The sequence below is a fragment of the Nansenia antarctica genome, assembly GCF_963989245.1.
Source record: "Nansenia antarctica genome assembly, chromosome: 3".
Taxonomy (NCBI): Eukaryota; Metazoa; Chordata; class Actinopteri; order Argentiniformes; family Microstomatidae; genus Nansenia; species Nansenia antarctica.
This window is the reverse complement of record NC_137688.1, coordinates 24,142,741-24,164,593: the sequence shown is the minus strand read 5'-3', so window position 1 is coordinate 24,164,593 and position 21,853 is coordinate 24,142,741. Positions and strand designations below refer to the sequence as shown.

The 21,853-nt window shown below is 44.0% G+C and overlaps 1 protein-coding gene across 1 annotated transcript in view; it reads right to left on the bottom strand.

The window, feature by feature from the left end:
- The window catches only part of LOC308153043 (storkhead-box protein 2-like), a gene marked incomplete at both ends in the record, with an annotated part of 54,888 nt that overhangs the window by 8,686 nt on the left and 24,349 nt on the right, over nucleotides 1–21,853 (bottom strand). The window contains one exon of the mRNA XM_080526131.1: nucleotides 2,824–2,976. Coding sequence (XP_080382257.1) covers nucleotides 2,824–2,976 — 153 coding nt within the window. The remainder of the gene's footprint in view (nucleotides 1–2,823; nucleotides 2,977–21,853) is intronic.

Genomic DNA, 21,853 nt, shown 5'->3' with positions numbered 1-21,853 from the left:
TAAGGGCAGACCAGAGGACTACATAGAACACTGAGGGCAGGCCAGGAGGAGTCTCCTCCAAGGAATAGTCTCAGCCCTCCTGTTCATTTGTGCTCAGAGATGCAGCCTTGTGCAAAAAATTAAGTACGGCCAATTCAATTACCTCAGTGCGTGCGTCACATGACGTCCACCGATACACAGACAAGAGTAGGAACAGACATTAGCCCGTCCCGACTCGAGTCCCACGCCATAGCAACCTCAGCCATTCTTCCATCCACTCTCCCTGAAAAGCTGACCTTTACATAATATCATTTGGGAGAGAGAGAGAGAGAGAGAGAGAGAGAGAGAGAGAGAGAGAGAGAGAGAGAGAGAGAGAGAGAGAGAGAGAGAGAGAGAGAGAGAGAGAGAGAGCAGAGTGCCCTTGCATGGAGTGACTTCAGATGACCCTCAGCACTTTCTCAGTCTAATACTTCCAAGCACACTAAGGGAAAAAGACGATCGATATGTGATATAGCCCAATACTACACCTCGATGGGCTTTGGTAAGGACTCCTTTCAACAAAGTAATGAAGTAATAGCTTTCTTACAGGGATAACATTATACATACGTAATGCCAGTGTGGCATTGGTCATCATAGGAGATAAATGCAGGATAATAAACATCAAATTGCTATTAATTTGTTAATAATGAAAAGTACAATCTGTGACTTTCATTTCAAGTCAACCCTTGTCACTGTATGTAAACTGGGGGGGGGGGGGGGGGGGCACAGCACCACACCTGGGGTCGAGGCAAATTAAACAAAAGTTATTTGACTTCTGCGACAACAACAAATACCTTCTTGGGACATCAAGTGGAAAAAGTTACACTGTAATTCTGAATCAAAATCTGGCCTAGGATACACTGCAGATCTGCCACCACATTTTGTCTCTCCACACATGTCTCTCATGACTTCATCCATGTTCTTATCTAGTACCAATAAGGACTCAACCTCCTTACTTCATGGAAATGGCAAGAACTCAAGGAAGTGTAACTGAGAAGTGAAAACTAAAGGATACTACAAATAATATTTGGCCACAACACACTACAAGTTGCACCATTTTTCCTTGGCTTCACTTTTAAATGTTATTAAAATCATATTTTGAGGTAGAAATGTTGCAAAACCAGAGATTAAGTTTCCATCTGGGTTGTCAGCAGTACAACAGTAGGAGATCCATTCCGTCTCACAGAGGATTTCAGGTTCTCAACTGTCGTGTTTTACGAGGCCTGCAATAATGATTTAACATTCATGGTTGTGTCAGATTGGTTTTTAATTTGTATGTGCTGGCAATACAACTTCTCTGAGGGTACATAAAGATGTCTCCTCGCAAGGAGGAGCAGTGTAATTTATCAAACTCTATCTTCTGCCATTACAGCCTCAATTCAATCAACTTGCAAATAATGTAGCGATATTCCAGGATAGCTCCAAAATATCACTCTTCTTATACAGCAAGTAAGCACGTTTGGTTTGTAATACTGTATTTCAGTATTGTATTACAAGCGACATTATGTCATACCGTTGACATTATTTTGATAGACATGATGAATACATGCATGAACTTTTGCACAACAAGAATCGTGTTTTTGCATTATACTGGAAACCCCTTTTCTGGATTTGATTGAATTGGGGCCTGGGTGTTAGAGAGTGTTGAGATCAGTGGATGAATTGGGGCCTGGGTGTTAGAGAGGGTTGAGATCAGTGGAGGCTGGTGGAGGTACAAATCAGAGGACGGGCTCATTGTAATAAATGGAATAGAATAAAATATTTTATGAAACACACGCGTTTGATATCATTCCTCATTCCATGCATTCTAATCCTATCCAGGTTGAGACAGAAGCCTTGCCGCTACACAACCGGTATAAGAATCCAAGACTCCTAGAAGAGACATGAATGTTCCATAACCATGACCAAAGGAGTGCCATATTGGTTCAGGAATTCATCAATAAAAAATTGCTTTCACATTAGACATTATTCACCAGAAATGTCTTATATGGCATCTACAGTGTCCCTATCGTCTTAGAACGTTGGGACATATGAGGGAAGTATTTGGGGTCATTTGAGAGGTCGTCCAAATGCTTCCAACACGCTCGGCAATGATCAGCGACCTAATCAATATCAGGATACTTGATTGTGCTCAATGTGCGTGCAATTCATGCCCCACGCTGTGCTTACAGCTGGGGGCGGCTATGGCACAGGAGGTAGAGTCACCGTCTAATGATCACAAGGTTGGCAGATCAGTGGTTCGAGCCCCGGCTGGCCACATGTCGAAGTGTCCTTGGGCAAGACACTGAACCCCTAAATTGCTCCCAGTGAGCGGGCCGGCGCCTTGCATGGCCGCTTGCCGCCATTGGTGTGTGAATGTGCGTGTGAATGGGTGAATGAGAGGCCGCTGTAAAGCGCTTTGGAGCAGCAAAAAAGGCGCTATATAAGTGCAGTCCATTTACCATTTACAGTGACATGGACTCTCTCCTCGTCCTGTCATGTGAAAGGCTGGTGTGTCGTGTGGAGGAAGCTTCCTGGCAGCTCTATCTGATGTAGCTAGATGTGCTCAACATGGAGTCAGAAAGGGCTGAATCATTACCAATATCTAGAATATGTTCATATTTCATTGGAGTTGCTCAGATTTAGCAATACATTCGATCTACGGAAGCCTATCTGAGAATAGTGTGTGTGAATATAGAAAGTGAATATAGAAAGACAGAGCAGCACGCACGCGCACACACAAACACACACACACACACACACACACACACACACACACACACACACACACACACACAGGCCTGTAGCGGAGCTGCAGATTGTTACCTGGGAAACATGTGGCCAGGTGTTCGGTCAGTGCTTCGTGAGTGACCGGCTTGCGGGCTGAGTTCATGGCAGAGATGGCCAGACACAGGACCTCCCCCAGCGGGATGAACTGTGATTGGCTGATCGGAGACATGCTGATTGGCGACACATCACCTGGAAAAGGAAAGAACAGACAAAATACAGGTTAAATGAAGAGGTCAGAGGAAGTTCATGTCCAACTCCCAGTCTGTGGACCGGCACCAGTCCCTCCTAAAGAGCCGAAAACAGATCTAGCAGGTTATCAAGTGCTTGTTTCAATAGCAGTCCTCCAAGGAGAAAGATGCCATAGTTTACTAGTCCCTAATCCAAAGGAAATACTGCTATAGATAGATTACAGGGCTCGACATTAAGGCTTGTCCGCTTGTCCGGGACAAGTACATTTTATGTTTGGACAAGTGGACTTCCTCATGCCGGAAGTCAAAACAAAAAAACAAATCAATATGTATTAATATCTGCAAACATGAATTCCTCCTTCCGATCTGAATAGTAAAAAAAAATAGCAAGCAAAGCGATGCCGCGCCTCATTCTCGCTGTTTCAGTCTCTCGTAGTTCGTTATCATCATAGTTCGTAAATTCGCTCAGAGCGCCAGAGCGCACACTGCGTTCAACGTCATAAAGAGACCAAGTAATTTGATTGGACAAAAGGCATTCCATGAGTGCTGATCAGATTCCAGAGCGAGTTTACGAACGCAGCCATAGTGTTGTGGGTCTCCTGTCACTAGTGCCATTCACATGAACATGCGCATATTCGCTTCTTCTCAATGCCGCTTATTTTCATGTAGTTCGATGCGATCGTATATTTTAGGTTTGAAGTTTTAAGACCAGCACATCGCAATACGAACTTCAGAATGACACTAATGATAGATTTCTCAATTTGAATATAGGATACTATCCAAAGGCTAGCAAATAAGATTGCTTCCATTGGGGAGGGACTGTAGTTACAAACATTTTTTGTAAATATTCCTAGATATTCATCCCTTTTGTGGCCAATCTTAATCTAAAAGGGTTAGGGTAATCACTGATTACCCCTACGTTTTTAAATAATTACAAAATATTGTTTAATGAATACATTAGAAAATTAAGGATACATCATTATCAAATCAATAGTAGTCAAATGTGTTATTTGCATACACATACACTCACTGGCCACTTCATTAGGCACACCTTGGGGTTGGACCCCCTCTTTTGCCTTCAGAACTGCCTTAATTCTTCGTGGCATAGATTCAACAAGGTGCTGGAAACATTCCTCAGAGATTTTGGTGCATATTGACACTATAATATCACGCAACAGCCCGTCTGGCACCAACAACCATGCCAGGTTCAAAGTCACTTAAATCACCTTTATTTCCCATTCTGATGCTGGTTTGAACTTCAGCAGATCGTCTTGACCATGTCTACATGCCTAAATGCATTGAGTTGCTGCCACATGATTGGCTGATTAGGTATTTGCGTTAACAAGCAGTTGAAAAGGTGTACCTAATGAAGTGGCCGGTGAGAGTATAATATATTATTATTCATATTATTGCTTTTTCAAAATCTTTGGATTTGGACAAGTAACTTGAGCTCTAGGACAAGTAAAAGATAAGTTCACTTGTCCGAAGGACTAGTACCTGAAAAAGCTTAATGTCAAGCCCTGGATTAGACTAGACATTACCTAAAAACATTTCTGCATCTGAAAGACTACAATAGCAGATCCAACAGAAAGTTAAAAAAAACATACCACTGTGGCCAAGTCACACTAGTACAAGAGCTGACAGGCAGTTTGGAACAAACCCGCCCCCAGGTGTGGAGAGTACGGAGGAAGTTAGTTTTGGTGGTGAGGGGGGGGGGGGAGGAGAAGAGGAGGACAAATCGTTTTGGGGCGAGGGGGGGAGAGGAGGAGACCTAGTTTTGGGGTGAGGGGCGGCGGAGGGGAACTAGTTGGTGTGGAGTAAGCTCAAGAGCAAGCAGGCCACAGAGTAAGTCAGGACACGGGCCTACAGTACGGAGCAGCAGGAGGTCTTGGCCCTCGGCACAGTTCTCAGGCCACAGCAGGAAGTCAGGGCCACGATGGAGAAACACAAATAAGGCGACGCGAGGTCAACACAACAGTGTAAATCCACTATCCTAGTCTGAGAAGAAGCGGTAAGCCACTTAACCTGGACAGACAGGTTTGTGTGAAAGGTAAACACACAGACACTGCCCTGTATCGATGGAGACACAATGCCAAACCCAGCTAACCCAGTTAGCTGGGAGGAGGAGGGCAACTCAAACAATAACATGGTAGGTGAACAGGTGGGAATAGGGGCCGGCTCATCTCAGGTTAGATCAGGAGAGGCTTGGCGGAGGCAGAAATCAGGACGGGCTCATTGGAAAGCACGGAATGGAACGAGGAATGGTAATCAAACCCTTCCTCGTTGCAACACACAGTGTTTGACACCCGTTCCTTATTCCCTTCCATGCATAACAACCAACCCGCCCTCAGACCACGACCAGCCTCCCTCTGGGTCAGAAGAGACGGAGATCCTCATTCCACCTGAAGTGTATTTGAGGGTAATAAATACCTACTGTAAGCTATAAACAGGTGGACAACCCTGATCTGCTGGTAAACCCTGTTCAGCTAGTGGACGCTAGCATGTAAACCGGCGAAATGAAGGCAGCCATGTAGCCAACCACTAGAAATCGGATCGATCGTAGGCTGCTATCATTTTAACCCACTCTTTTGAAGGGTCTAACCATCCTTGCACGATGCAGCCTGACACAAAATGACAAATATTCATTCATTCATTCGTTGACCAGGCTGTGGTAACATGAGCGATCAGTCCCGTGACACCAAGAGGATCATGGTCCTCCCGAGGCATGAGCCAGCTGGAATTGGGACACAGGCAGAAGAGAAATATGATTGAATGATGATGAAATATGAAATAGATGAAATATGACAACATTGAGCTCCTACTTCCTGCCGCGGCCCCTTACTTTGGATATGGGAGGATTGCTCATTCTATCGACACATCACAAAAACATCATGATGATAGTGATATCATGTGGACTACTAAACGGACTGACTGATATAGCGCCTTTATCCAAAGCGCTTTACAACGGCCTCTCATTCACCCATTCACACACACATTCACACACCAGTGGCGGCAAGCTACCATGCAAGGTGCCAGCCCGCTCACTGGGAGCAATTTGGGGTTCAGTGTCTTGCCCAAGGACACTTCGACATGTGGACAGTCGGGGCTCGAACTGCCGACCTTGCAATCATTAGACGGCGGCTCAACCTCCTGCGCCACAGCCACCCTATTACCTACCTACTACCTAGGCAGGTAGCTACACCCTACTACCTACTACTACCACCCGACTACTAGGACCTACTATGTGCCATATCAACGCAATAGGCTGTTCGTGTTCTGTTAAAGGTCGATTCTGGGATATGATGTCATAGCAAAACGAGTAGGGTGACGTTGTCAGAGGAGTGGAGATGTACAACAGACTGGAGAATAGATCGTCCTAGAGCGAACATCCAAAGAGTTTCACTTGGAGTGTGATGTCAAATCCCAGAGTCGACCTTTAACACCCAAAAGTGTTTCAGAAAATAAAGCATGCTTTTACGCTCTGTTGTTTTTCTTATCTCACAATCAATGTTGCTTTTACATTATTAGTTAAGCGTGAATTGAAAGGTTTGAAAATAAGTTGTTTATCAGACAATGACGCATGCCCCAAGAAAGAAACGGTTTTGTTGATTAGATCTTGATTTCGGGTGGATTGTTGACATTCTTTGCTAATTTCCTTATTCAAGAGAGGGGGCCCCTGAGTATAGCTGTTGAGTTTGGCCACAAATAGGCTAACTCTTGGTGTGATTTGGCCTGATTTAAATAGCTTTGATCTTCTGAGTAGTCAACAGTCTAGAATGAGTGGCCTGTTTGTCCTGATGGGAGTTCACTGTAAAACGTAACAATCCTATTGAATATCAATGACAAAGGGACGGCCAAAACCAAAGGTAGAAACTGGTTTGTTGATCCTCGTTAGCAAGACCAAATCTCTGCATGTGAACAAAGCCAGTACCCAGTAAGGAAATACTGGATATCACATTCAACAATGCAGCGTTTAGGTACATACTACTGATACAATTATTTGAAATGTTGACATTTAAACCAAGATAGAACCAATATCAGACAATATTTGAAGCAAAAAAGGGCAACAAATTCAACAGTGGCCATTCCTTTCAATCCTTTTCATAGTCAAAATCCTCTCTACCAACATGTCAGATAGCTAAACCAGAACGGACGGGACATTCTGCACTAGTACTGATCCTAAACATGTCCAGAATTACATAAGAAAGCCCTGAAAACAGCAAATCCGCTGGAAAGGAGAAGACGATGCGAGCCACTACCACCTTCACACACACTACACATCTATCTGTGCTCCATCTTGCCGAGCTGCTGTGGGGGGGGGGAGGAAGTGACCTCATTCCCATATACCCATATGTGATGAGAGAGAGAGAGAGAGAGAGAGAGAGAGAGAGAGAGAGAGAGAGAGAGAGCGAGCGAGAGAGCGAGAAAGGGAGGAGGAGGGGGAATGTGATGCTCGTCCTCTCTAGCTGCATTGTGGGAGAGAAAGGAGCAGACATGTTTAAATGGCTGAAGTACTTGGACACACAGGGCTGTCACGTCTCCCCTGGCTACGGTGTCATGGCGGCCACCGTGGAAAACAGGAGGTTGTTCAAAGAGGAGAGGAACAGAGAAAGAGAGAGCGATGACAAGAGAGACACAGTAAAAGAGAGAGAGAGAGAATGAGAGAGAGAGCACAGCTGCAAAGGCCTAGTGGGAACAGCTTCAGCCAATTGCCCCACCGCTCCCCGCGTCCCCCCCCCCGCCTGACAACTGTGTAACCCTCCCCATGGAGAGAGGGTGACCATGAAGTGAACATACTACCCCCCAACCCCCCAAAAAACACACACACAGTTGAAACAGCATGCCTTTACGAAAGAGGAGCCCGGGTAGAAAATGGACTGTGACAATCCAGAGAAAAGAGAGAAAGCCTTGACATGCCCAGCTTAGCCTGAGACACAGGGGCAGAAAAGTGGAGCAAGAAAAAGTAGCGACCCCCTCAGCATTCACCGTTTGGTACGGTCCTTTATCTTCCAAAACTACCAGGAGAGGAACCATTTCACTCTTGAACTGAGGAAAATGGTTGCATTCTAGCACTACTGTAGAGGAGGGAAGAATCTCCAAAATACCCCCCAAAAATACAGCACAGTAGTTACTCCTAACACCATGCCATTGGATCTGAGCCATTTCATGCTGCTAACTGTCAGATCTGGGGTGGTTTGCTACAGAACTGTTTTCCTACTGTTAACAGAGCTAGATGTCCTATGGGAGGGAGAGAAAGAGAGAGAGAGAGAGAGAGAGAGAGAGAGGCGAGCAGAGAGAGAGAGAGAGAGAGAGGCGAGCAGAGAGAGAGAGAGAGAGAGAGAGAGAGGAGCTTCTCTCACGCCTGCTCCTGCTGCAGTGGTAGTAAACAATTCCACACAGCCCAGTGTCCTTTGTCCATGCACCTCCAGTGTAACCCCACCCCCTTCTTTTGTCATTCACTCCCAGCAAAGCTACGCAACACTAGCTAACACAATCTACATTTGTCTCTAGAGCGGGGAGGGGAAAAGGGAAGAGGGGGCAAGAGAGAGAGAGAGAGAGCGAGGGAGAGATAGAGGAGAGAGATTGGTGGTACCTTAGCTGATTCTGTCGACTCCTCGTCTTAATCCAGGCAGATCCAGAGACAGCTCTTTTAGCTGCAGCCCCTCTCACAAATGAGCATTCACTCAAGGGCCTTACCCAGCATGCCTCACTCCACACAAAGACAAGGGGGTGTGACCAATCACGTCGTGCTTCACTATGCACTCTGCTTTTTCCCTCTCTCGCTCTACCGCTCTCTCTCTCTCCCAGCTCCCTCCCCGTAATGCCCACTGACATACAAGCTTGTGGGCGGCCTGCCGAAAGCGTCGTTATGGCAACGCATCCCCAGTTGCACCCAGCGCCTGTTCTGCAAGCTTTTTTTTGCCCTCCCCCCTCTCTTCATTGCTCTCTCGCTCGCTCTCTCTCTCTCTCTCTCTCTCTCTCTCTCTCTCGCTCTCTGTCCCTCGCTCTCTCACTCTGCTCCAGTGGAAACTTGCTCAGTGCTCCCTGCAGGTTGGTAGTCACTGGCCATGCTGCAAAGGACGGAAATACCATTCTTTTTAACATAATATATATTTTTAATTTGAACCAACCCCAACCCTAGATTAAAGATTCATAGCCACATTTGACCTTTGCTGCATAGTCTAGTATTGATTAGATTGGTCTCAGGAGCACCTCCAAATATGATGCGTCAGATAAGGAGTGTGTGTGCGTGTGTGTGTGTGTGTGTGTGTGTCTGTGTGTGTGTAATGCGGCCCTCTCTCCACAGCACACAGCTCTGTTAGAGAGGTTCTGATGTGACCCAATTAGAAAAGGGAAAGCAGAGAAGTTTCCTCTGGAGGAGTCAGCCAGGGTACAGGGTACAGGGTATAGGGTACAGGGTAGAGGGTATAGAGTACAGGGTATAGGGTACAGGGTAGAGGGTACAGGGTATAGGGTACAGGGTATAGGGTATAGAGTACAGGGTATAGAGTACAGGGTATAGAGTACAGGGTACAGGGTATAGAGTACAGGGTACAGGGTAGAGGGTATAGAGTACAGGGTAGAGGGTATAGAGTACAGGGTAGAGGGTACAGGGTATATGGTATAGGGCACAGGGTATAGGGTATAGAGTACAGGGTATAGGGTATAGAGTACAGGGTATAGGGTACAGGGTATAGGGTATAGGGCACAGGGTATAGAGTACAGGGTAGAGGGTATAGGGTACAGGGTACAGGGTATAGGGTAGAGGGTATAGGGTACAGGGCATAGGGTACAGAGTACCGGCGCCCCCCTCCCCTCTCTGGAAGAGCTGTACAACACACGCTGTCTCAGGAAGGCCTCCAAGATCTCCAGGGACCCGACCCACCCTGGGCACGAACACTTTACCAGGCTGCCCTCGAAAAGGCGGTTCAGGACCCTGGCCGCAAGGACAAACAGACTGAAGAACAGCTTCTACCACAGGGCCGTCCAGGCCCTGAACACAGCAAAGACCTAAGTTCTGGGCCCTGGACAGTCTGGACGGATTGATGGCAGCTGCTGGACTGAAAAAATCAGGTGTAGTGCTGAGGCACAAACATGTACATTTCAAGCCTGCAAACTGTGACACTTTAAATAAATGTGAAATAATACTATTGTGCAATATGACAACCCTAGTCGTCTATCTGTACAGTATAGTACAGTGGATAGTGTACATAGCCTTTATTTATGTAAACCAGCTCCTTCCCTTCTTGTGATTTTTTTTTTAAAAGTTTTTTTTTTTACCCTTTCCTAACACCAGGGGAGCCACCCCTCCTAAATTTCGTTGTTTGGTACCTGTACTGTAGCAATGACAATAAAGACCATTCATTCATTCCATTCATACAGGGTACAGGGTATACGGTAGAGGGTATAGGGTACAGGGTACAGGGTATACGGTAGAGGGTATAGGGTACAGGGTATAGGGTACAGAGTAGAGGGTATAGGGTACAGGGTATAGGGTAGAGGGTATAGGGTATAGGTTATAGGGTACAGGGTAGAGGGTATAGGGTACAGGGTACAGGGTATAGGGTACATGGTACAGGGTATAGGGTACAGGGTATAGGGTATAGGGTACAGGGTATAGGGTACAGGGTATAGGGTACAGGGTATAGGGTACAGGGTACAGGGTACAGGGTATAGGGTATAGGGTACAGGGTACAGGGTATAGGGTACAGGGTACAGGGTAGAGGGTACAGGGTATAGAGTACAGGGTATAGGGTACAGGGTATAGGGTATAGAGTACAGGGTACAGGGTAGGGTTGTGTGTGTTAGCAAGCAAATGGAAACTGACTGAACACTCTGAGCCCAGTACACAAGTAAGGGCCCAACGTTGATCGCTCAATAGCCACACCAGAAAGTTGTATCACCACAGTTCAGTATCTTTGTTTAGAGAGACGAAAACCATCAAAGTACCTTAGAAATCAGTCACCGTAGATGACACACTGTGACACAATGTTTACAGCCCAGTATTAAGTGGACGTAGGGGGTAAAACTGTTATTACTTGATAATTGCATATGAAACTGTTTTTGTTAGATTCTGACACAAGCACCAGTAAGTGCTATTAAGAATCAGGTAAGAGTATGTTGAACTTATTGAGGTAAGTATTATAAATACTGGGTGAATACCATATGAAACGCTCCAGTAAAATAAAGGGTTATCACTGTTTCTGTAATCAAATGGCTTAACCCTTCTGAGTGCCAAGCTGAAGCATGAAACCAGGTGCTACCACTATAAATATAGACACTCGCCACAAGTCCTGGGAAAAGAATCTAGCTAATTAGTGGGACATACATTAGTAGAGTTTCAGGAATGATAGCACATAAAAGATGGCCTTTACAAAGGTCTTATGAAGGGTTTATAAATTGGTGTGCACATTATAGGCATACGTTTTAAAGCAGTGGATGCAGTCATAAAGCAATACTACGAGTGCAACCACATACAAGTGCAACCACATACAATAATTTAATAATAATAATTACATACAAGGTCACGGTTTTTCAAGCGCATAACAACAATCATTGTTGTAATTTCAACCAACCGAGTTATCACTGTTTATTATGCCTTAAACTAATCTATAAACAAATAATACACAGTCAATAAACGACTTATGACGCCTTTACAAGCCTGTTAGGCAACCGTAAACTGTAAAGAGTTAGCTACCCAAGGAACAACCTACTTACAGTCCCCTAGATTTTGAAGGACTAAACTACACACATTTTTTGTAATGGAGAGATCAATGAACTAAGCATTCAAAGTTGTCCATTCCTATATTTATGACACCACTTGTCTGTTTGACCCTCAGGTTAGCGGGAGGGCACATTCCAGGCCCCTACATTTACTGATCCCTACACCTGCTGAGATCAATCCAGTTGAACCACAACACATGCAAATCCTGATTCCTATTGATCACTGACACTCACGCAGCAGCTATAACCTGCTTACAGCTCCGTCTTAAACGGTGGTTAGCCTCTGTGCTACTTCACAGACGGTGGTTAGCCTCTGTGCTACTTCACAGACCTTAACACTAGATGGGGGTAAGAGACTGGTTGGCTCACAGTGTCAAGAACGAGGAGGAGGAGGAGGAGGAGAAACGTCTGAGGACAGAGGCCGACGTCTGTGTGCTTCTGTCTGGAAGATCTTCCGTCTAATCTGAGAGATCTAGGCTGAGCTTAAGTGAGGTGAAACAGGTATTTTCACCTTGTCTCCCCTGACATGATAACAACTCATGTCAGAACGTGTTTATGTTGGATCCATCTTGTGTTACCACCACCACCATCACCCTCCTCCTCCTCCTACTACTATTAGCCTACTACTACTAGCATTCTACTACTAGCCTATTACTACTATTACTACTAGCATTCTACTACTACTACTACTAGCATTCTACTGCTACTAGCCTACTACTACTATTACTGGGTCATTTTTTAAATACGGTGCCTTTTCCGTCCCCAGTACTAAATCATGTTGTATTTTGTCTACATTTGGACAAATACTAATTCCATTAGGTTTTTCATGTATAGTCAATTGTTATTTATTATGAATACAATGATATGGGCTTCTAAGTTGTTGTTTTCTACATTTTAAAAGCTTTGGTTAAAGATGTAAATTGGATTTTGCATGGGATTTGGGATGTCCCCAGTGTTGTTCATTCAACTTCAATCCAAAAAATAACTATTAAAAACATATACATTTCCAAACATGTTATTATTATTTCATTTTCCTGATCAATATCTATTGAAATCAAATATAGTTTTTATAAAAATAAAAATAAATGTTGTACAAAAAATTAAGGTTTTGCTTACAATATTGCTTGTCCCTGCGATCACTGTCCACCCTGTTATGCTGTGTTAATGTCCCTTTTAAAAGAAAACCATATTTCTCAATCACATCACTCTCATGAGGTGACATCACATCAGTGGAGGGGATTTCAAATGTGGTAAGCTATGTGATTTTCTACCTCTTTTACCATCTGATTTTTATGTTTTTATCCAGTGAGTTTAATGTGGTTGACCATAACGTGTCCACCCTGTTATGCCTAAATATTGAGGAGATCAATCAAATTGAATAATTTCAAAAAAAGTATTTAGCGCAAATTAGATTCCTCATCAAGTATTCATGGTCATTCTAGGCATTATGCTAACACAGGCAGGCTAAAGGCTAACTTTAACTCAAAATGTCCACCCTGTTAGTGTCCACCCTGTTATGTGTCCACTCTGTTCTGGAGACACTCGCCCTATTCAACTACAGAGGGTATTCTAAATAAAATAAAATGTTGGTGCCTGAGCTCGACCACAATGTTTTTCAGCAAGCTAGATATGTCCTTTATATAATAAAACATTAAAATATAGATAAATCAACAATTTATTTTTCACAAGTTATGAAGTCCAAATGGTACTGTATAAAAAAAATGACCCTACTACTAGCCTCCTACTACTACCACTACTAGCATTCTACTACTACTACTACGGTACTAGCATTCTACTGCTACTAGCCTACTACTACTATTACTACTAGCATTCTACTACTACTACTACTACTACTAGCATTCTACTGCTACTAGCCTACTACTACTATTACTACTAGCCTCCTACTACTACCACTACTAGCATTCTACTACTACTACTAGCATTCTAGTACTACTAGCCTACTACTACTAGCATTCCTCTACTACTACTACTAAATGGACTACACTTATATAGAGCCTTATTCCAAAGCGTTTTAGAATGGCATCTCATTCACCCATTCACACACACATTCATACACCAATGGCGGCAAGCTACCATGCAAGGCACGGGCCCGCTCATTGGGAGCAATTTGGAGTTCAGTGTCTTGCCCAAGGACACCTTGACACGTGGACAGGAGGAGCCGGGGATCGAACCGCCGACCTTACGATCATTAGACGCCGGCTCTACCACTCTACCACTGCCACAGCTGCCGTACTACTACTAGCATTCTATAACCACTACTACTACTAGCATTCAATTACCAGCATTCTAATACTACTACTACTACTACTACTACTACTACTACTACTACTACTACTACTACTACTACTACTACTACTACTACTACTACTACTACTACTACTACTACTACTACTACTAGCATTCTATAACCACTACTACTACTAGCATTCAATTACCAGCATTCTAATACTACTACTACTACTACTACTACTACTACTACTACTACTACTACTACTACTACTAGCATTCAATTACCAGCATTCTAATACTACTACTAGCACTCAATTACCAGCATTCTAATACTACTACTACTAGCATTCAATTACCAACATTCTAATACTACTACTACTACTACTAGCATTCAATTACCAGCATTCTAATACTACTACTACTACTACTACTATTAGCATTCAATTACCAGCATTCTAATACTACTACTACTACTACTACTACTACTACTACTACTACCACTACTAGCATTCTACTACTACTACTAGCCTACTACTACTACTAGCATTATATTACCACTTCTACTAGCATTCTACTACTACTACTACTACTACTACTACTACTTACTACTACTACTACTACTACTACCACTACTAGCATTCTATTACCACTTCTACTAGCATTCTACTACTAGTACTACTACTACTACTACTAGCATTCTACTACTACTACTACTACTAGTCTACTACTACTACTACTACTACTACTACTACTACTAGCATTCAATTACCAGCATTCTACTACTACTACTACTACTACTACTACTACTACTACTACTACTACTACTACTACTACTACTACTACTACTACTACTAGCATTCTATAACCACTACTACTACTACTAGCATTCAATTACCAGCATTCTAATACTACTACTACTACTACTACTACTACTAGCATTCAATTACCAGCATTCTAATACTACTACTACTACTACTACTACTACTAGCACTCAATTACCAGCATTCTAATACTACTACTACTACTACTAGCATTCAATTACCAACATTCTAATACTACTACTACTACTAGCATTCAATTACCAGCATTCTAATACTACTACTACTACTACTACTACTATTAGCATTCAATTACCAGCATTCTAATACTACTACTACTACTACTACTACTACTACTACTACTACCACTACTAGCATTCTTCTACTACTACTACTACTACTACTACTACTACTACTACTACTACTACTACTAGCCTACTACTACTACTACTAGCATTATATTACCACTTCTACTAGCATTCTACTACTACTACTACTACTACTACTACTACTACTTACTACTACTACCACTACTAGCATTCTATTACCACTTCTACTAGCATTCTACTACTACTACTACTACTACCACTACCACTACTAGCATTCTACTACTACTACTACTACTACTACTACTACTACTACTACTACTACTACCACTACTACTAGCATTCTACTACCACTACTACTACTACTACTACTACTACTACTACTACTACTACTACTACTACTACTACTACCACTACTAGCATTCTACTACTACTACTACTACTACTACCACTACTACTAGCATTCTACTACTACTAGGCCTACTACTACTATCCTTCTGAGTTAACACAGATTGTGTTACTCAGAATCAGAATGTGATTAGCCTATCTTAATGTACACAAGAGTAAAGTGAGTAGAGTTCCTCAACATTGACATTGCAGCATTCAGATACAAAAAAACACAATAATAATAAATAACATAAGTAAAAAAGTAATAAGGTGATGAATTTTACAGTGGCTTCAAGTGCAAAATGCTGTGCATTATGTATGATGATATGAAATGCAATATAATACAATACAGTACGGTAATAAATTAGTCCAATGGTATACAAGTAATCCAGTGTTGTGCAGTAGTTATACTACTGTAATATGTACATTTCTGTAGTGTGCGACGTGCGTGGGGTTGGTTAGGGGGTGGCAGTCTTTTGTACTGTTCCAGTGTATTTCTCCAGGAGCCTGACTACTTGGGGGAAATAGCTGTTTCAGTTTTAGCTGTTTTGGTCTTAGCCCCAAGGCTTCGGTTCCGTTTCCCTGACAGCAATAGCTCCAACAGTTTCTGATTGGGGTGGCTGGGGTCCCTAATAACCCTGAGGGCCTGACTACCTACTGGCAGGGCCTACTGGTAGTCAAATTAAGTATAATAGGAAAGTGGCCAGAGATAAGTTGCGTCTGCACGCACTCACATACACACTACTGCATGTACCAGATGGTGGAGTGGCAGCATCCTGCTGGCGTCCTACTTTCTGCCGGTTAGAGTTTGACTGGCAGCTACGCTGGGACTTCATTCTGCCCTCTCTACGATTCTGCCCTTCTTTCATTAACAGCAGATGCAGATCTGTGTCGAGGGCTCTCATCTGCTGTTTGCACATATCTGGCCCTACCTCATTTTTTATAGTCAGTTTTTATATAGTCTAGTATTACTACTATAGTAGTATAGTGTATACTGTATATACTGTAATTATCACTTCATAACAGTACATATCCTATGTACTATCTTACTGTATTTATCACTTCCATAACTGTACATATTCTATTTTGCCTACAATATCATGTTTTGCACTATATCACGATTTACACTTCTGGTTAGATGTGAAACTGCATTTCGTTGTCTGGTACTTGTCCTCTGCAATGACAATAAAGTTGAATCTAATCTAATCATACTGCACAGACATGTCATTAAAAGGCTCCTCCATTTTCACCAGGTATCTGTAGCAATGTAAAGCATCAATCAATCAGATGTATTTATATAGCGCTTTTTTACTAAGTGCTCCACAACAACAATCATTTTTAACTTCATAAACAATAAATATAATCAAACAATATGAACTAACACTGACCATAGACCTCCAAAAAGCAACACACAGAATCAGGCAGGATGAGATCTGATGGAGATTATTCAAAGCTGTAAAGCAGCATTATCATCATCATCATCATCATCCTCTCCTTGAAATCTCCAACTAGCTTACCAGGAGGCAAGGAGGAGGGTGCACTGGTACACCTATCCAGTCCTTACCACCAGGGGGAGTCAACAAGGGCAAAGGGAAGACAGTGAGTCTTTCAGATCAGCCTCGGTATCACCTCTTGCATCCAAAAAGCATTGAACAGCGGTTCCATTTCCTGCTCAACTTGAACCCTGTCTCCCAGAGCACACACACAACAACGATGACATTTGTTTAATCAGGCCTCTAATCTGGCCAGGTTCAAAAGGCCCGGCCCGGCATCTGGCTCTGTCCCCCTCTCGCGGCCCCGCTGAGATGAAAAGGGAGCTTCCTGTTTGATAGAGGCTGGCCCAGATCAGTGCACGCCACGCAGCTCCTTGGCACCCGCATCTCGACAACCTCCACCAGACTGGGACGAGGCCCAGTGAGTGCCCGCGTCCCCTCCAACCAACGCTCCTTCATCTTTGCTACATCACAGAGCTCTCTGTTGGGCTCCGGACAGGAGACAATGGAAGTAGGGGATTTTTAAAATACTCCATGACTGTAGTTCTTTTATTTTTTCACCTGCCCTGCTGACATATTAGATCTCTACGGAGAAGGAGCATTAAAAGGCGGAGGAAGGGGGCGGTAGTGAGTCGTGGGGGGCGTTGAACACAGAAGACTGCAACCTTTTTAAATGGTCATGGTTTACTTTTCTGTTCCATATACTACATCCTTTTCCAGCGTTAACCTGTTTTTCTACCACTACATCTCTGATGGACCCCTGATGGATTTTCTCCTTCTAAGGTCCAGGGGCCTCATTGATAAAGCTTTGCGTAGAACTGGTGTAAACAGCTTGTGTATGTAGTCACCCAGTCAAATTCTGTGCAACAGTTCCGCGCAACGAACACGTCATAACAATATGAAACTCTTCAACCTCGTCTGCCAGACCATAGATAATATATACGTATATAATATCTATGTGCCAGACTGCATCGACAACAGAATCAGTTTAAAAGTAATTCGTCCTACTGTTCACCTTATTATTTATGATAATACATTTCAGAACATCCAAGTATTGTTTAATAATTACAGATCCAATTAAATATGGTTCCCGATTAAACTGTACAATATATTTGAGGGGTTGTTTTGCAAAAACAGATATCTCTCTTTGTATTTATTATCCTAAATCATGTTTTTTCTTTTAGATTAGATTAGATTCAACCTTATTGTCGTTGACAAGTGTAAGATAGTAAAATTCTTAGGCTTCGGTTCCTGACATTGCAGCACAAGACATAAGGCAAGTCATAATACAAGATAAAGGTGACAATATCGGTAAGACAGAATACACTAGTGGTGCAAGTAGTAACAATAGATAGTTCAGGAATAAAGTGGCTGTGCAGTTAAGGTTTTCCTAGTCTGTATACATGGGGTGTGCTTGGGGATGATAGTCAATTGTCTACAGTGGGCTTGTTCATGTTCTTCAATGTATGGAGGGACATTGCAATCATTGGACTTATTGGGAACGTTACCCACTGAGCACTCGGGAACGGTGCTCAACTTGTTCATGCACTCGCACTACGTGCAATGAATATGAATGTAAAAAGTAAATATATTTGCATGAATATCAATATGATACGTACAGTAAAGATATATGTATAGTGTGATGCGTACAGGATGCGTACAGGATGAGGGCGAATAAGATATGTGTATTCTTTGTGTGCATTCCTTCATATATAATAATAGGTGAGAGGTAATATTTAGATTTATGTTGGTGGAATTGGTATCCTCCATTTCAAAGCATTTCTCCAGTTTCTCCTCCTGCCAGCAGAGTCGCAGTTGCTAATTTCTTCAGTTTCTATGCGTACGCATGGGTCTCAGTGTGCGTAGAGGTGCGCACAGTTTCACGGCAAGTTCGTTTTTCATAAATCCCCAAATTGCCGGGAAAATTTGCGTACACCCATTTTTGGGTGTACGCAAGCTTTATAAATGAGGCCCCAGGCCTATAAGGTCCACATTTCCACATTTATCAGCCTCTACCCTGAGGTTCCACAGCCTGCTGTTGTCTTCTCTCACCCTGTCCCAGAACTCCCTCTGGGAAGACGGATAGAGGGCTTGGGGAAAGAGGTGACCATTTTCTCACCGAGTGCAGCTCTGAATGAAACAACACACTAAAACAAGCAACAACATTAGTGTTTAATGGGCTGAACCACAGCCAGTGAGGAGGAGGAGGGGTGTTTGACTGTCGGTGGTGTGTATGCCATGAGAGGCAACAACAAACCATCTGACTTCTCCTTTTATCCACTGTTAATAAGCCATAGCTTTTATGATTTAGGTTCCATTGTTTAGTTTTTTCGGAACTTTCTGGATTATCAAACTCCCTAATCCTGCCGATGAACTCTGCCTCGGGCCCCGTGCTCTTTGATAGCCTGCAAATCAAAGAACAGCCGAAGTGCATGAACAGCAGGGACGTACTTGAGGTCTCATTGAAGTCCACTGCAAAGATGATCTACTTTTCGAGCAGAGTGAATGCTGTTGAGAGATTTGTCTTTAAAGTTACTAAGCCGCTGTGCTACTATCTCTCCCTCGCACACGCGCACACACACACACATACACGTGCACGTGCGCTCACACACAAATTCACATGCACGCACACAGCTGCTGAGGATTTTCATACATCATTAAACAAACGTGCCACAGTGTGTAAGAGAACAGAAATAGCTTGAGCTCCTGCAGGGCAAATGCCTGTGAGTGCAGTGGGCGGGTCTTAGAGAGAATAAGGCCAGAGCTTGGCCAGATCTGATTGGTGGAGAGCCTAAGAGAGGCAGTGATGAGTGCGAGTTGTGTGGGATTGAGTGTGCTTGTAATTGTGCGTGTGTGTGTGTGTGTGTGTGTGTGTGTGTAAGTAACTGAGTGTTAATGGCGATGCGACCATGAGGCAGTGGGTATCCCAGGGCTCGGCAGACAGAGGCGAGAGAGAGAGAGAGAGAGAGGGGGGGGGGTGGGGGGGGTGGGGTGATTCCTGAGCGGGAGGGGACCGTTGCAGGGAGGGGGTGGAGCGTTGCGTCAGGCAGCCACAGGGCCACACCGCTGTCAGAGGCGCAGGGTTAACGAGTTCACACAATTCCTGCATGCAGCACTCCTATGACTCCTGGCTGTGAGCGCGTCAGCCCACACGTCAGGGACAGATGATGTGTGCCAGGGAGGAGTGGAGAGTAAAAACACACGTTGTGGCTGACCCCATCAAATATTCAAGGCCTACGGTAGCTAGCCACCTACATCACAGTGTGCGTGCATCTCCAGTCATCTGTGCACGACTGGATCTGTGAGTCATTAAGGCATCATAGCGTGGTTAGGAATTGGCAACGGACATCACCGTTTAAAGCCCTCTCTACTACGGTATTTCATTCTTTCGTGGGCTAAATAAGATGGTGCTAATGACACGCCTGGTACGGGATCACAAGCAAACACACGAAGCGGAACTGGACGGCGGTCTCCCGAAGCTGCCGCAATAACGGGCTTGCGGCCCCCTCTCATTGGACTCCTTCTCCATTAGGCGCACCACCAAATGAGCGAGAGAAATCATGAAAGACTCTTCCCCGACCCCGGCTCACCACCTCTTCCAAAACTCCTGCCCTCTGGCTGATGGTACAAACCACCGGGTGGTGGGGACAGACCTCGGTCACCACAGCTTATTCCCCCCAAAACCAGACAGACATTGAGTTGTGGACGGCATTCACCAATTTCCATTGAGAACCTAGAAGGTCACCGACGTGTTAACTGCCCGTTCTCTGACACAGCAGAGACTCACAAATACATCTGCAGCAGCGTTACCCCCCTGCTGATGCTGAACATTGTGCCCTGTAGCATGACTAGGCTAAATCTGTGTCTGTCTGGAGGATAGAATTAACCTGTGTCTGTCTGGAGGATAGAGTTAACCTGTGTCTGGAGGATAGAGTTAACCTGTGTCTGGAGGATAGAATTAGCCTGTGTCTGTGTCTGGAGGATAGTTAACCTGTGTCTGGAGGATAGTTAACCTGTGTCTGGAGGATAGTTAGCCTGTGTCTGTCTGGAGCACTCATGTCAATTACAAGGCCCGCGGGCCAGACACGGCCCGCAACAACTCTTAACCCGGCCCGCCAATACATTCTGACAAACATTTTAATGTGGCCCATGCAGTGGTGTTTAAATTTATATCCGTGACAATACAACATTGAAACGCAGGAGGCGCTACCACGCTCCACTCTCACGCTTTTATCAGAGAATTAATGAAGGCCAAATGGACTACCTAGACCAGTGTTTTTCAACCTTTTTTGTGCCACGGCACATTTCTTACCTTGAAAAAATCCCACGGCACACCGCCATCCCAAATGTTACAAAATGATACATAGTAGCCTATTATATACGTAACATTATAAGAACGTGTCGTTATACTCACTCAGTGCGAAGCCTGGCCCTGTATGTTGGCCATGTATGCGAGCCTTGCGCACAATTTGTCACTTGCAAGCAGCTTTGCGTCATCACACTTCTCATCAGCTAAAACGGTTTTCAGCTCCTCCCGTAACTCAAACACGCGGGCCGGCACTTTTCCGCGGGACAATCATCGGACCGCCGTATGGAGCAATAACGTCTTATGCTGGGCTCCCATCTCTTCACATAATGCTGCAAATAAGCGGCTTTTCAGAGGTCTTGTTTTTACAAAGTTTACCATACGAACAACAGCATTCAACACATCAGATATCTCCGCTGGGAAGTCTCGGCAACATAGCTGCTGCTCCATCAGTGCAGACACTTACGCTCTGTTCCACTGAAGTCCTCCTTGTTCGACATACTCTGATATATATTTCCTCCCCTGTTCTTTTTTTTATGCTATGTCTTGCAAAAAAGACATTTTCTGTGATTGT